At 41.1% G+C, this 17053-nt stretch overlaps 2 protein-coding genes across 2 annotated transcripts in view; both read left to right on the top strand.

Annotated features, from left to right (window-relative positions):
* The window catches only part of ZNF699 (zinc finger protein 699), a 415566-nt gene that overhangs the window by 136730 nt on the left and 261783 nt on the right, over positions 1-17053 (top strand). The window lies entirely within an intron of this gene.
* Positions 5556-8295, top strand: LOC123932406 (olfactory receptor 18-like). The gene is made up of 2 exons (XM_045990539.1): positions 5556-5590; positions 7353-8295. Exon 2 carries the CDS (start codon positions 7465-7467, stop codon positions 8293-8295), a length of 831 nt encoding a protein of 276 aa, XP_045846495.1. The 5' UTR covers positions 5556-5590; positions 7353-7464.

The following is a 17053-nucleotide window of genomic DNA, read 5'->3' as shown; positions in this document are numbered from 1 at the left end:
TTACCTATCTTTACACGCCACACTCTACAACTGGTTCATTGGGCTGGATAATTAGCTATTGCTTTCTGCCCCAAACTTTCCCTTCTATACTTTAAATTGTGATGCTGTGGTAGGGGCTGGGAATCTTTAAACCCCCTCTCTGATTTTCCATCTGGCTTCTTCTTAAATTTTTCTAATAATGGTAATAAAGATCACATGTGCTAATGCCCAACCTTTTCCCCATGCCTCTTTGCCTGTGATGTTGTCACTATATCTTGCAGTTATGCTCTGTTACCATGTTTTTTCTTTTGTGCCTTTCACAAAAACATTTAATCATATCTATACTAAAATTACCTTCATTAGGTATTTTGGAGGGCATGTATGGCATGGAGCTCTGGGTGTGGTGCATAAACAATGAATACTGCTATGCTGAAAAGAAATTAATAAAAAAATAAGAAGTGTGGTTTCTCTTTTCTTGATTGAACTCTGACTGACAAACCATAATATTGGGAATAAATCTGCTTTGTGAGTGAAATGCAATGGGGAGATCGCAGAGTGAGCTCAGGATAAAAAGGGGATTGTAATGGTATTTCTTGGTCAAGGGTATACAGTTGAGGTGTAGTGGTGATATTTCCAGTGACTGTGTGGTTCTAATTGTGCCTGTAGATTAAGTCACCTAAGTCTTTTTGGATCAATTTAACTCTTATCTTCATTTCATTACTCAAGAATAGCGAAGGACCATGTTCTCAGCAAAGGAGAGATCTTTCCTTTCACCAGTAACCACCTCACTAGGATTCCACTTTGTCACCATGCTTTCTTCTCTCATGATCAGTCATCTTTGGGTCCTTCTGTCTTCTGCTACACATCCAGGAACCCATGTACATACCAGTCTTTCCTTTATAGATGCTGCACATAGTTTCTGAGGTAACAATCTGGGCTTTTTGAAATGCTGTCTAATAATTGGTTTAATTTGCTCTGTCTTTACACTAAGCCAAATAGGCTGCCAACCTCACTGACAATGAACTTAGTATTGGATGGGCTCTTCCTGCTATCAAGTGACTTCAGTTTAATGATTTTCCTTCTGTTCAAGAATTCTAAAACATCTCAGCACTCACACCTCCATCTCCAATCCTGTATACTCCTGTCATTTGGTCATTTGGACTCTCTAAAAATGTCCTCTGCCATTTATGCACACATACATAAGCACAGTTTCTTACACACCCAATTTAATTGGGTAAATACTGAATTTTTCTTCACACTAGTTAATGAGAAATCAAACTCTGAGTTTGTCTTCCAGTCAAGCCTTGATATCATCCACATTTTGAATGTAGAGATCTCTGAGAACCCCTGAAGTGTTTAAGCAAGCGATCAAGTCACCAGATAAGTATGTAAAAATAAACAATTGTCTAATATAATAACATACATCACTGAACAGAAAAATTAAAACCTGAGCTGTCTCTCAAAACAGCAAAAAACATACATCTCCCAATGTATAAATTCCAAACCCCAAACCAGAACTATAGAAAGAAAAACAGAAAGTTCTCCTTAGAGCCATACCTTTTAACTGAGAAAATAGAAATTCAATAAGATTTTTTAAAAAGATTTTATTTATTTATTTGACAAATATAGATCACAAGTAGGCAGAGAGGCAGGCAGAGAGAGAGAGAGAGGAGGAAGCAGGCTCTCCACTGAGCAGAGATCCCTAGGTGGGACTTGATCCCAGGACCCTGGGATTATGACCTGAGCCAAAGGCAGAGACTTAGCCCACTGAACCACCCAGGCACCCTCAATAAGATTCTTGGTATAGAAGACCTAATTGTTCCTGATTGATTAAGTCAGTGGCTGTACAGATATAAAAGTCATATGTTGCTCTCTGTAGTTGAAAAAAATGTATCTGAATTTTACAATAAGTAACTTGGAAGTCAGAAATGAGGAATACAATCAACTTCTTCCTGAGAAAAGAGTAGGGTGTCTAGATACCACACCCCATCCAGTACATTCAGTTTTCTCCATCAAGTAATAATAGCAAGTCTTTAGAGATTGGGACAACATGGACCAATCTGGCTAATTATGTGTGAAGCGCTTTGAGCCCTCAACTGTAAACAATCAGCCTGTGCTTTCCAGCTTTTATTTGTCGGTTCCAGGTCAGTGGGCTCCATACATGTGTCTCCTCCTCCCAGAGCTGTCTGCTTGAGGACATCCATACTGGCATCTGTCTTCCTTCCAGTCCTGGAAACAAAGCCTCAGTCCTCACCCAGCTCCAGGCAGGGGAGAGGCAGCCAGCTCCGCAATCCTCTATCCTCCTCCAGCAGAGACACAGGACAGATCAGTGAGTAGGAAGTACAGTGGGAGTGACTGAATGCAGGGGGAAGGGGGAGCATTGTTCCCTCCTCAGCAGACCACTGGGACAGTTGGGATAGCCAGACAGGAGGGGACCAAATGCAAAGTTTCAAGGCAAAGCCCTATGAAGACCTACTGTTTTTGGTTATGGCAGGGACCCTAGCACTCTTATTTAGATTTCTATTTTTGTCTCTTGCTAGTACTATTTCTCCTGGGCATCTTCCCATCAGAACATGAAAGAGGTCCTTTTTAACTGTTCCCTAAGTCCTCCAAATGATCATGAAGGTGATGATGATGGTGATGATGGACACGATGTCAGTAAACACAATGTTACAAACTTTTAGCTTGGGACTCCAAGTGCCAGACACTGAGATGAATTTTCTATGTAGTTTGTAAACTTTTTTCTGCATTACCACCCCCAGAAAGACAGCAGCATGTATTATCATCATTTCAGAGTTAAAGATAGGAGCATAATATTTTTTTCACTTCCTGATCTTATTTATTTATTTTTGCCTTTAACTCACCTTTAAAAAAATTTTTTAAAAAAATTCCAGTTAGGAGAAGGAAGGCAAAAATGAAGGGGTGTGGGAATCAGAGGGGAGATGAACCATGAGGGACTGGACTCCAGGAAGCAACCTAAGGGTTTCAGAGGGGAGGGAGATGGAGGGATGGAATAGCCTGGTTGTAGTTATTAAGGAGCACATGTATTGCACGGAGCACTGGGTGTTATATGCAAATAATGAATCATGGAACATTACATCAAAAACTAGTGATGTACTGCCTGGTGACTAACATAATAAAAAAAATTCCAGTTAGTTAACATACATTGTACTGTTAGTTTCAGTTGTACAATATGTTGATTCAACACTTCCAGACATCACCCAACGCTCATCAGGACAAGTCCCTCCTTAATCCCTTCACCCATTTCACCCATCCTCCTGCCCACCTCCCCTCTGGTAACCATCAGTTTGTTTTCTATAGTTAAGAGTCTGTTTCTGGGTTTTCTTCTCTCTCTTCCCCCCCCTCCTTTGCTAGTTTTTTTTGTTTCTTAAATTCCACATATGAGTGAAATCATATGGTAGTAGTTAGTCTTTTTCTGACTGACTTATTTTGCTTATATAATACTCTCTGGCTCCATTGCAAATCTCATTCCTTTGATGGATGACTAGTTTCTATTGTATACATACACCACATCTTCCTTATCCATTCATCAGTCGATGGACACTTGGGTTGTTTCCCAACAACACTGTTATTGACAATGCTGCTATGAATATCAGGGAGCATGTATCCCTTTGAATCAGTATTTTTTTTAAAGATTTTACTTATTTATTTGTCAGAGAGAGAGAGAGAGAGAGACAGCAAGAGAGGGAACACAAGCAGGGCAAATGGGAGAGAGAGAAGCAGGCTTCCTGCTAAGCAGGAAGCCTGAGGCAGGATTTGATCTCAGGACTCAGAGATCATGACCTGAGCACAAGGCAGATGCCTAATGATTGAGCCACTCAGGTGCCCCATGGACCAATATCTTTTTTTTGTCTTTTAAATACCCAGTAGTTCAGTTACTGGATCATAGGGTAGTTATAGTTTTACCTTTCTGAGGAACCTCCATACTGCTTTCCAGAGTGGCTGCACCAGTTTGCATTCCTGCCAACAGAACACGAGTGTTCCTTTTTCTCCACATCCTCACCAACTCTTGTTTCTTGTATTGTTGATTTTAGCCATTCTGACAGGTGTGGAGTAATATCTTATTGTAGTTTTGATTTGCATTTCCCTGACGATGAGCAATGTTGGCCATCTCTATGTCTTCTTAGGAAAATTATCTATTCATGTCTTCTGATCCTGTTTTAATTGGATTATTTGTTTTGGGCTGTTAAGTTTCATAAGTTCTTTACATATTTTGGATACTAAACCTTTACCAGATATGGCATTTGCAAATATCGTCTCGCATTCCATAGTGCCTTTTAGTGTTGTTGATTGCTTCTTTTGCTACGCAGAAGCTTTTTAAGTTTTGCCAGATCCTGGGGTAGACAGGGGATGAATTCAGGCTTGAATGCAGACAGTGAGACTGTTCACAGGCTACCCAGACAGTATTCTCTCCTGCCTATCCAAGTCTCACCTCTCTTTCCTGTTGCTCCAGGTAAAGACCTCTGCTTGTGCACTCCTCCCACATGGCTGTTCATGCTAAAAGACACCAGAGAGCCGTTAGTGTCACCGGCTGCATCACCTATGGAAAAGATGGCTGAGATGAAGGTAGAGATCATAGAGAGTGAGCTCAGGACAATTCAGGGCAGCTCTCTTTCTTGCCTCAGCTCTCAGATTTTGCTTCACATTCCACGTCCTCTCCCTTTCCTATAATTTAGGCCCTCTTGATTTCTAAGGGAGATATGGGGTCAGGATGTTAGATTCCATTCTTAGTCAGGAGATAAAAAACTGTTGCAAGATTATCTTAGCCATTTTGGAAAAGACCTCTGGACTTCTGCTTAAACTCTCTGAAGTGCAGGGAAACAGAACAACAAGTCAGTTCATGCACCTCAGAGACCCACCACTTAATTTTGAATCTTATCTGCTCTACTTTCATCTGTATGACACTGGGCGAGTTCTTAATGTCTTTGAGCCAGTTTATACAACTGCACTGAGCAAGAATTAAGATGAGCACTGAACATGTGACTAAATATGTTAGATGCATATAGTAAGGATAAGGTAAATGTTAGTTATTGTTGTGGTTGTTACTGTCATTATCAAGGCTAAGCACCATCTATCCAACTAAAATATCCTGTGATCAGAAGGTTTAGTTTTCCCTAGTTCCTGAGAGAACATTTTTTTTTTTTTTGTCCTTATGCAAGTAGATGCTGAGTGTTTGGAAGTAACTGAATCACAGTCATTTCTGATTTTCCAGAGCTTATACTTTGCTTGGCACAGTGTAGGCTCTGAGAGCACCAGTGATCTCTGTTAAATATTGAATAGGGCATAGACAATGTGGTTTCCATGCATTGGGTGCCTTTCCTCCTTCCAATGATGTTTCATAGATCTAGATCAAAAATAAAACAGTGCTTCTCTTTATCTATATCACAGATTTTCTAAGAGACCTATCATTTTCCACTTAATAGACTTTTCATTTGAAAATTACTGGAGATTTCCATAAGATAAAAATTAAAAGAGATAAAGAGAAAGGGAGGTAAATCTTACTGCATGAACTGAGACAGATTTTAGGATTTCCACCTTCTCTTTTCCTTCTTTCTTTCTTTCTTTTTTTTTTTTTTTTAGAGAGGGAGAGGTGGTGGGGGCCATACTTGATCCTCAAACCTGTGATCATAACCTGAGCCAAAATCAAGAGCTGTACACTTAACCAACGGAGTCACCCAGGCCCCCCAATTTTCATGCATTCTTGAATGAATTTCCTGGGACATGATAGGCTTATACCTGATATATAATAAAGTAAAACTCATTAAACCTTTCTTAGGATTGGGTTTCACCAATAAACCCACCATTCCAATAACAATTTAATTCTGATTTACAAACCAGGACTGAATATTTATTGGGTGCAAACTTTTAGAGGCCATATGTATCTTGATATGGTTGATGTTCTCCCCATTTCTAGATGGAGCATTACAGCACAGAGAGGCTGGGATGTTGACATAAACTCCAAGTTTAGTCTGATTCCCATCCCAGGGCTCTGTGCACTCCACCAGTGTAGAATGGTTCCTTTCTTTTCAAACGTGCTTTAGTTCCAGATGAGCAAACAGAAACAGGACCAACAATTCCTTCTCTTGAGATTCTGTGAGTTCACCTAGGATTAGGAAAATGGGATAAGTGGTTCACAAGGGCCTTTACTACATGAATATTATAGATCATAAGATTTTCTATGAATAGTAAGACATTTTGCAGCCTATTTTTGAAATCTGTGATATAAAAATATTATTCCTTATCCAAAATAGGTATTCTCCTGTGGATTTTTCATGGAAAGGCCATTGGAACACTGACTTCAGGGATCGTTCTGATTCTATACCTTGATAATAAAAGCATCAAGTTGATTTTGTCTATACTTTCTATTAGGAAAACAAATGTAGATAATTCATAGTAAAATCATACATATATTGATTTTTTTTACAATGTTATCATCTTTTATGCCTACATATTATAGAAATTCTCATTTGTGTAATACGGAGGTGGTCACAATAATTTTATTAGGAAAATTGTAATAAGGGACACCTGGGTGGATCAGTCAGTTAAGTGTTCAACTCTTGATTTTGGCTGAGGTCATGGTCTCAGAGTCCTGAGATGGAGCCCCACATTGGGCTCTGTGCTCAGTGTGAAGCCAACTTAAGGTTCTCTCCCTCTACCTCCTCCAGCTTGTACTCTCTCTGTGTGTCTCTCAGAATAAATAAATAATTTTTTAAAAGGGAATATTGTAATAAGAAATTAGGAGATAATAAAGTTCATCTTTCAGGTAATATTATGCCACATTTGAAGTGCTTGAAATAGATGGATATACTTCACAGACACTTAAAACATTCTTGTGGTAAGTGAGAACTCAGGAAACAATATGTGTGTTATTATATTATAGTATTAAGTAAGTTTTTAAGAAAACTGTTTATGGATGCATAAATCAGTACTAATATTATGGAAACATTGAAAGGAAAATACATCAACTGCATTCATGACAGTGTTTGTCTTTGGGCAACTGAAATGCAGGGGAATGGGATCATGCAGGGAAAGCAAGAAACATCAAATTTTACTGGAAACAAATATGAGTTCTGAAGTCAAGTATAACTCAGTATTTCTAGGTTTATATATTTGTATGTTTCTCTAACATTCTTTGGCTCAATGTCTTCATAGTGGGTATATATAGAAAAAGGTAAATAGATCAGACATCAGTAAGGAAAGAGTTCTAAGAAGAGTTTACAATTGAGAAATGTTGCTGAATGTAATGGGATGTACGCCGGGCAAGTACAAATTGCTTGAATCAAAATAGGCGCATTTAGCTGGGTGTCTCTACACTTGTTTTGTTTATTCAATACTCTCTTCTCTTTTGAGAGGTGTCCCAGCTGCCTGGAACAACAGAATCTAACAGCTGTCTCAGAGTTCCTTCTCCTGGGCCTCTCAGATGATCCAGAACTGGAGCCCATTCTCTTTGGGCTGTTCCTGTCCATGTACCTGGTCACCATGCTTGGGAACCTGCTCATCATCCTGGCTGTCAGCTCTGACTCCCACCTCCACACACCCATGTACTTCTTCCTCTCCAACCTGTCCTTGGCTGATATTGGTTTCAGCACCACGACGATCCCCAAGATGCTAGTGAACATTCAAACACACAGCAAATCTATCACCTATGCAGGCTGCCTAACTCAGGTGTCCTTTTTTTTCCTGTTTGGGTGTTTGGACAATCTGCTCCTGGCTGTGATGGCCTATGACCGTTTTGTGGCCATTTGTCACCCCCTGAAATATTCAGTCATCATGAACCCATTCCTCTGTGGCTTGTTGGTCCTGATGTCATTTTTTGGCAGTCTTTTAGACTCTCAGATTCATTTTTTGATGGTGTCCCAACTTACCTTCTGCACAGAGGTGGAAATTCATCATTTCTTTTGTGATTCACTTCAACTCTTCCACCTTGCCTGCTCTGATACCTCCATCCACACCATACTAATGTATTTTATTGTTACCATTTTTGGTGGTGTTCCACTCTCAGGAATCTTTTGTTCTTATACACGAATTGTTTCCTCCATTCTGAGAGTCCCATCCACATGTGGGAAGTACAAAGCCTTCTCCACCTGTGGCTCTCACCTGTCAGTTGTTTTCTTGTTTTATGGAACAGCTCTTGGTGTGTATCTCAGTTCAGCTGTCTCACATTCTCCCAGAAAGGGTGCAGTGACTTCAGTAATGTATGCTTTGGTTGTTCCCATGCTTAATCCATTCATCTACAGCCTGCGGAATGGGGATGTCAAGAGGGCTGTGCAGAGGCTCCTCAACAGATCAGTCTAGTCTTCGACTTTTTTTTTTTAATCTACACGATTAAATTATTTATTTTTATTTCTTTTCAGCGTAACAGAATTCATTGTTTTTGCACCACACCAAGTGCTCCATGCAATACGTGCCCTCCCTATTACCCACCACCTGGTTCCCTCAACCTCCCACCCCCACCCCTTCAAAACCCTCAGGTTCTTTTTCAGAGTCCATAGTCTCTCATGGTTCACCTCCCCTTCCAATTTCCCTCAACTTCCTTCTCCTCTCCATCTCCCCATGTCCTCCATGTTATTTGTTATGCTTCACAAATAAGTGAAACCATATGATAATTGACTCTCTCTGCTTGACTTATTTTGCTCAGCATAATCTCTTCCAGTCCCATCCATGTTGCTACAAAAGTTGGGTATTCATCCTTTCTGATGGACGCATAATATTCTGTAGTGTATATGGACCACATCTTCCTTATCCATTCGTCCATTGAGGGCATCTTGCTTCTATCCACAGTTTGGCAACCGTGGCCATTGCTGCTATGAACACTGGGGTACAGATGGCCCTTCTTTTCACTACATCTTTACCTTTGGGGTAAATACCCAGTAGTACAATTGCAGGGTCATAGGGAAACTTTTTAATTTCTTGAGGAATCTCCACACTGTACTCCAAAGTGATTGCACCAACTTGCATTGCACCAACAGTATAAGAGGGTTCCCCTTTCTCCACATCCTCTCCAACACATGCTGTTTCCTGTCTTGCTAATTTTGGCCATTCTAACTGGTGTAAGGTGGTATCTCAATGTGGTTTTAATTTGAATCTCCCTGATGGCTAGTGATGATGAGCATTTTTTCATGTGTCTGATAGCCATTTGTATGTCTTCATTGGAGAAGTGTCTGTTCAAATCTTCTGCCCATTTTTGATATGATTATCTGTTTTGTGTGTCTTGAGTTTGAGAAGATCTTTATAGATCCTTGATATGAGCCTTTTGTCTGTACTGTCATTTGCAAATATCTTCGCCCATTCCGTGGGTTGCTTTTGTTTTGTTGACTGTTTCCTTTGCTGTGCAGAAGCTTTGGATCTTGATGAAGTCCCAAAACTTTATTTTCTCTCTTGTTTCCTTTGCCTTTGGAGACATATCTTGAAAGAAGTTTCTGTGGCTGATATCAAAGAGGTTACTCCCTATGTTCTCCTCTAGGATTCTGATGGATTCCTGTCTCACATTGAGGTCGTTTATCCATTTTGAGTTTATCTTTGTGTATGGTGTAAGAGAATGGTTGAGTTTCATCTTCTACATATAGCTGTCCAATTTTCCCAGCACCATTTATTGAAGAGACTGTCTTTTGTCCACTGTGTATTTTTTCCTGTTTTGTCAAAGATTATTTGACCATAGAGTTGAGGGTCCATATCTGTGCTCTCTACTCTGTTTCACTGGTCTATGTGTCTGTTTTTATGCCAGTACCACGCTGTCTTGGTGATCACAGCTTTATAGTAAAGCTTGAAATCAGGTATCATGATGCTGCCAGTTTTATTTTTGTTTTTCAACAGTTCCTTAGCAATTCGGGGTCTCTTCTGATTCCATACATTTTAGGATTATTTGCTCCAGCTCTTTGAAAGACACCGGTGGAATTTTGATCGGAATTACATTGAAAGTATAGATTGCTCCATGCAGTATAGACATTTTAACAATGTTTATTCTTCAGATCAAAGAGCATGGAATGGTCTTCCATCTTTTTGTGTCTTCTTCAATTTCTTTCATGAGTGTTCCGTAGTTCCTCAAGTACATATTCTTTACCTCTTTGGTAGGTTTATTCCCAGGTATCTTATGGTTCTTGGTGCTATAGTAAATAGAATCAATTCTCTAATTTCCCTTTCTGTATTTTCTTTTCTATTTTTTTAAAACATATATCACTTTATCTTTTTTTTCTTCTCAGCATAACAGTGTTCATTGTTGTTGTACCACACCCAGTGCTCCATGCAACAGTGCCCTCCCTAAGGCCCACCACCTTGTTCTGTATCTCTGACTACAGTCTTTAGTTTAAAATCTAATTTATCTGATATGAGAATCACTACCCCGACCTTCTTTTGAGGCCCATTGGCATGAAAGATGCTCCTTCACCCTTTCACTTTCAGTCTGGTGTATACTTAGGTTCAAAATGGGTCTCTTGTTGACAACATATGGATGGGTCCTGTCGTTTTATCCAATCTGCAACCCTGTGTCATTTTATGGGCATGTTTAGGACATTCACATTGAGAGTGATTATTGATAGATACGTTTTTATTGACATCGTGTTACCTTTGAAGTCTTTCTGTCTGTAGATTGTCTCTCTACTTCTGTTCAATGATATTTTTAGAATTTTTTCTCTTTTATAGAACCCTCCTTAGTATTTCCTGCAGTGTCTGCTTGGTGGTTGCATAGTCTTTTAAGCCTTGCCGGTCTTGGAAACTCTTTATCTCTCCATCCATTTTCAATGTCACTCTTGCTGGATAGAGTATTCTTGGCTGCATGTTCTTCACATTTAGTACTCTGAATATATTTTGCCAGCCCTTCCTGGCTTGCCAGTTCTCTGTGGACAGGTCTGACATTATTCTAATGGGCTTTCCTCTGTATGTAGGGAGCTTCGTTTTCCTAGCTGCTTTCAAGAGGGTCTGCCTAGAATTGTAATTCTTCATTCCAGCTATCAGGTGTTGCAAGGACTTTCAAGAATCTAAAATCTTGGGGGGAAACCTTTCTGCCTCTAGTACATGAATGCTGTTTCCATTTGTGAGATTGGGAAAATATTCATAGACAACTTCTTCCACTATACCTTCTAGACATCTTTCTTTCTCCTCTTCTTCAGGGATTTCAGTAATTTTGACGTTGGAACGTTTCATGGCATCATTTATTTCCCTGATTCTGTTTTTGTGGCTTCTGAGCTGTTTGTTCCAGGCTTCCTCCTGATCCTTTCTCTCTATTTGTTTGTCCTTCAGATCACTAATTCTATCTTCTGTCTCAGTTACCCTAGCTTTTAGAGAATTTAGATTAGATTGGAACTCATTGAGAGCATTTTGAACATCATCCCTGATGGCTTTCCGTTCTGCCCTAATCAATTCCATTTGGTCATTCATGGATTTCTGCAACCTAGCTATTGCCTGGATAATTGTTAGCCTGACTTCCCTTTCCCACATATTGTCTATATCGATAGTCATTAGCTCTGTTGTAGAAGGCCCATCCTCTCTATTTTTCTTCTTTTGGGCATTCCTCCTCCTAGTCTTTTTGGTGAGAGATGACTGATCGGATGCAGCTGGATGTATCGATTGTGGTGCAGTCAAGGTGCACCCTGGAATGCTTCTGAGCAATCAGGATTCCCCACCCAAATGAAAGGAAAAAGAAAGGAAAAAGAAAAGAAAAGAAGAAGAAGAAAAAAAAGAGAGAGGGAGAGACAGGAAAAAAAGGGAAGATAAAAGAGAAGGCTCAGCCCAAATGGGCCCCAAGGTAAGATTTATGAGATATACAGACAAAAACAGACAAACAAAAAGACTGATAAAAGTATATGACGAGAGGAAAAAAAATACATGTATATATATAAAAGCAAAAAAAAAAAATAAAAGGAAGAATCTCATCAAAAAGAACCCCAAGTATAAGATTTATATACTATCAGGACAAACACAAATACACAGAAACACTGGCAGAAGAAAAAGATGAGATCGTGGTTATAAGTTCTCAGTGTGGGCGAGGAAGTTTATTTTGATTCTTCCTGGATGTACCTTGATATCTTTGTTAAAGGACTCAACTCTCCTAAGATAAAGGGGGATTAAAAATTGGTTTACCTATAGGGGTAGCATTGATTGTGGAAAGGGGATTACCTTGAAGTTTAACTCTTTATGAATATTAGAAAATAAAAATAAAAAAAGAATAAACTAGACTAAACTAAACTAAAATTTAAAAAAAAATTAAAAAAATAAAATGGCAGGGGCGCCTGGGTGGCTCAGTGGGTTAAGCCGCTGCCTTCGGCTCAGGTCATGATCTCGGGATCCTGGGATCGAGTCCTGCATCGGGCTCTCTGCTCAGCGGAGAGCCTGCTTCCCTTCCTCTCTCTCTGCCTGCCTCTCTTGTGATTTCTCTCTGTCAAATAAATAAAATCTTTAAAAAAAAAAGCTTTAAAAAAAAATAAAACGGCAAAAGAAAAATATGGGTGCTTGTATCAAAAAGTTCAGGTTAGGTGGTGCCTGGGTGGCTCAGTGGGTTAAAGCCTTTGCCTTAGGCTCAGGTCATGATCCCAGGGTTCTGGGATTGAGCCCCACATCTGGCTGTCTGTCAGCGGGGAGCCTGCTTCCTCCTCTCTCTCTGCCTGCCTCTCTGCTCACGTGTGATCTCTGTCTTTCAAATAGATAAATAAAATCTTAAAAAAAAAAGTTCAGGTTAGAAGGTTATTATGGAATTTGATGTACTGGCCATCCCACTGTGATCGTAAATAGGTTAAAAAATTATCTATATAAAAAAAATGAACCAGAATAGTGAGAACGAGTTAAAAATAAAAGTTGTATCTATGAAGTAGTGATGGTTGTTCTCTTGTTGTCTTTTTTTTTTTTCTTCTTTCCTGGTTGGTTTTCTGGGGGAGGGGCCTGCCACGTGGGTTTTCAGTCAATGATGTTCCCTTAGTTAAGTCCTCCTGCCCCCCCTCAAGGGGGTGGGCTCTGAGGAAACCGGTTTTTCAGGCTTGTTCTCTGGAGGTTTTTATGTTTGTTCATTTTTTAAAAAAAATCACACCTTAACAGCTTTTGATGGTTTTTGGAGGTTTAGAGGAAAGCAAACTGCACCCCAACCACCCTCTCAGAGAGAGGCCTCAGAGCAGGTTCTGAGATGAGCTCCCTGGGGATGTGGATCCCCTTCTTGTATCCAAAACCAAGGCAGCGGCGGCTGTCTGGGCAGCTCCAGACCGCCAGAAAGGTTCCAAGCAGCGATCCCACACTGACTGAGATTTTCCCACTGGCCCATGCTGGGAATTCCTGGTCTTTCTGGGTCTGAGAGCTCCAGGCTGGTGCCTGCGTGCACTCTGCCAGGGGTGGGTGTGGGGCGCGAGCTTCTCGGTCTCTAATGGCATGGCGCAGCGTGGGTCTAAGAGTGAGCATTGGGCTGGTGTCTGCCCACACCTCTCTTAAGGGAGGGTGTGGGGTGCGCGCGTCTCAGGCTCTGCTGGTAGGGCCCGGCGTTCTGCTGTCTGGCGAGACTCCCAGCCCCTCACAAGAGCTGGACCCCACGCGATCTCGGGTTCGCTGGATGCTCAGGGACCAAGACCTGGTTTCTCAGCCACACTGGCTCAGTGCCAGGGGAGGCTGTCCTGGTTCTGGGGGCTTAAGCCCCTGTCCCTAACTGCCCCGATTCCCACAATTTCCCTCTGTGATCCTTTGCTCTTTTTTTTTTTAAAGACTTTATTTATTTATTTGACAGAGAGAGATCACAAGTAGGCAGAGAGGCAGGCAGAGAGAGAGGAGGAAGCAGGCTCCCTGTGGAGCAGAGAGCCCCATGCGGGGCTCGATCCCAGGACCCTGAGATCATGACCTGAGCCGAAGGCAGCGGCTTAATCCACTGAGCCACCCAGGCGCCCCCCTTTGCTCTTTTTGAGTGCTTTCAACCAGACTCCAAGTTAATAATGATCCCCAGATGCAGGGCACTCTCATATTGGGATATTACTTTCCAATCGGTCGCCTCTGGTGGCTCCCTCCCCCTTTTGTTTATCTTCCGATATCAGTCCGACGTTCCCACTCTGCTTTACCCGCCACTGGCGTCTTCTGCTCCTGTAGAGATTCAGACATGTATAATTCTGCTCTCAGGCTGATTTCATGCGTGATCAGAGTTCTTTGGTAGGTAATCAGCTCACTTTAGGCTACAAGTTGAAACAGCGCCTCCTCCTACTTCCCAGCCATCTTTTTTTTTTTTCCCTTGGACTTTCCTCTAGTATCTTCTTTTTTAATGTATTTTTAAATTTTTTTCCATTTTATTTATTTTTTTCAGCGTAACAGTATTCATTGTTTTTGCACAACACCCAGTGCTCCATGCAAAACGTGCCCTCCCTATTACCCACCACCTGTTCCCCCAACCTTCCACCCCCGACCCTTCAAAACCCTCAGGTTGTTTTTCAGAGTCCATAGTCTCTTATGGTTCGCCTCCCCTTCCAAATTTTTTTTTTAATAAACATATAATGTATTTTTATCCCCAGGGGTACAGGTCTGTGAATCGACAGGTTTACACACTTCACAGCACTCACGATAGCACATACCCTCCCCAATGTCCATAGCCCCCTCCTCCTCTCCCAATCCCACCTCCTCTCAGCAACCCCCAGTTTGTTTTGTGAGATTAAGAGTCATTTATGGTTTGTCTCCCTCCCAATCCCATCTTGTTTCATTTATTCTTCTAATATCCCCCAACCCCCAATGTTGCTTCTCCATGTCCTCATATCAGGGAGATCATATGATAGTTGTCTTTCTCTGATTGACTTCTTTCACTAAGCATGATACGCTCTAGTTCCATCCACGTCGTCGCAAATGGCAAGATTTCATTTCTTTTGATGGCTGCATAGTATTCCATTGTGTATATATACCACATCTTCTTTATCCATTCATCTGCTGATGGACATCTAGGTTCTTTCCATAGCTTGGCTATTGTAGACATTGCTGCTATAAACATTCGGGTACACGTGCCCCTTCGGATCACTATGTTTGTGTCTTTAGGGTAAATACCCAGTAGTGCAATTGCTGGGTCATAGGGTAGTTCTATTTTCAACATTTTGAGGAACCTCCATGCTGTTTTCCAGAGTGGTTGCACCAGCTTGCATTCCCACCAACAGTGGAGGAGGGTTCCCCTTTCTCCGCATCCTCTCCAGCATCTGTCATTTCCTGACTACTTCCCAGCCATCTTATCTCCCTAAAATTACCCTCTTTAAAATAACAAGTGTGGTTTCTCTTTTCTTGATTGAACTCTGACTGGCAAATCATAATATAGGGAAGAAATCTACATTGTGAGTGAGATGCAATGGGGAGATTGCAGAGTGAGCTCAGGATAAAAAGGTGATTGTAATGATATCTCTTGCTCAAGGGTACACAGTTGAGGTTTCAAGTAGTGATGATATTTCCCGTGGCTGTGTGGTTCTAATTGCATCTGTAGATTAAGTCACCTAAGTCATTATGGATAAATTTAACTCTCATCTTCATTTCCATTACTCAAAGATAGTGAGGACCATGTCCTCAGCAAAGGAAAGATCTTTCCTTTCACAACTAACCCCCCTCATTAGGATTCCACTTTGTCACCATGCTTTCTTCTCTTCTGTCATGATTAATCATCTTTGGGTCCTTCCATCTTCTGCTACACATCCAGGAACCCATGTACATACCAGTATTTCCTTTATAGATGCCACATATGGTTTCTAGGGTAGCAATCTAGGCTTTTTGAAATGCTGTCTAATAACTGGTTTAATTTTCTCTGTCTTTACACTAAGCAAATAGGCTGCCAACCTTACTGACAATGAACTTAGTATTGGATGGGCTCTTCCTGCTATCAAGTGACTTCAGTTTAATGTGATTTTCCTCCTGTTCAAGAATTCTAAAACATCTCAACACTCACACCTCCTCTATACTCCTGTCATTTGGTCATTTGGGCTCTCTAAAATTTCCTCTGCCATTGATGTACACATACATAAGCACAATTTCTTACACACGCAATTTAATTGGGTAAATACTGAAGTTTTCTTCACATGCATTAATGAGAAATCAAACTCTGAGTTTGTGTTGGGAAAATTGGACAGAGACATGCAGAAAAATGAAATTGGGCCACTTCCTTACACCACACACGAAAATAGACTCAAAATGGATGAAGGACCTCAATGTGAGAAAGGAATCCATCAAAATCCTTGAGGAGAATGCAGGCAGAAACCTCTTCGACCTCAGCCGCAGCAACATCTTCCTAGGAACATCGGCAAAGGCAAGGGAAGCAAGGGCAAAAATGAACTATTGGGATTTCATCAAGATCAAAATCTTTTGCACAGCAAAGGAAACAGTTAACAAAACCAAAAGACAGCTGACAGAATGGGAGAAGATATTTGCAAACGACATATCAGATAAAGGGCTAGTATCCAAAATTTATAAGGAACTTAGCAAACCCAACACCCAAAGAACAAACAATCCAATCAAGAAATGGGCAGAGGACATGAACAGACATTTCTGCAAAGAAGACATCCAGATGGCCAACAGACACATGAAAAAGTGCTCCACATCACTCGGCATGAGGGAAATACAAATCAAAACCACTATGATAGATAAAGAAGATGTGGTATATATACACAATGGAATACTATGCAGCCATCAAAAGAAATGAAATCATGCCATTTGCGACGACGTGGATGGAACTAGAGCGTATCATGCTTAGTGAAATAAGTCAATCGGAGAAAGACAACTATCATATGATCTCCCTGATATGAGGACATGGAGAAGCAACATGGGGGGGGTAGGGGGATAGGAGAAGAGTAAATGAAACAAGATGGGATTGGGAGGGAGACAAACCATAAATGACTCTTAATCTCACAAAACAAACTGGGGGTTGCTGGGGGGAGGTGGGATTGGGAGAGGGGGAGCGGGCTATGGACATTGGGGAGGGAGGCGAACCATAAGAGACTATGTACTCTGAAAAACAACCTGAGGGTTTTGAAGGGTCAGGGGTGGGAGGTTGTGGCAACCTGAGGGTTTTGAAGGGTCAGGGGTGGGAGGTTGGGGGAATAGGTGGTGGGTAATGGGGAGGGCACGTTTTGCATGGAGC

The sequence above is a fragment of the Meles meles genome, chromosome 20, assembly GCF_922984935.1.
Source record: "Meles meles chromosome 20, mMelMel3.1 paternal haplotype, whole genome shotgun sequence".
Lineage (NCBI taxonomy): Eukaryota > Metazoa > Chordata > Mammalia > Carnivora > Mustelidae > Meles > Meles meles.
The sequence above is the reverse complement of the archived record's forward strand: the minus strand, read 5'-3'. Positions and strand labels throughout refer to the sequence as shown.

Bases quoted from the DNA above. Each gene is read 5' to 3' on its own strand.
- LOC123932406 (XM_045990539.1), top strand. From the start codon at position 7,465: ATGTACCTGGTCACCATGCTTGGGAACCTGCTCATCATCCTGGCTGTC.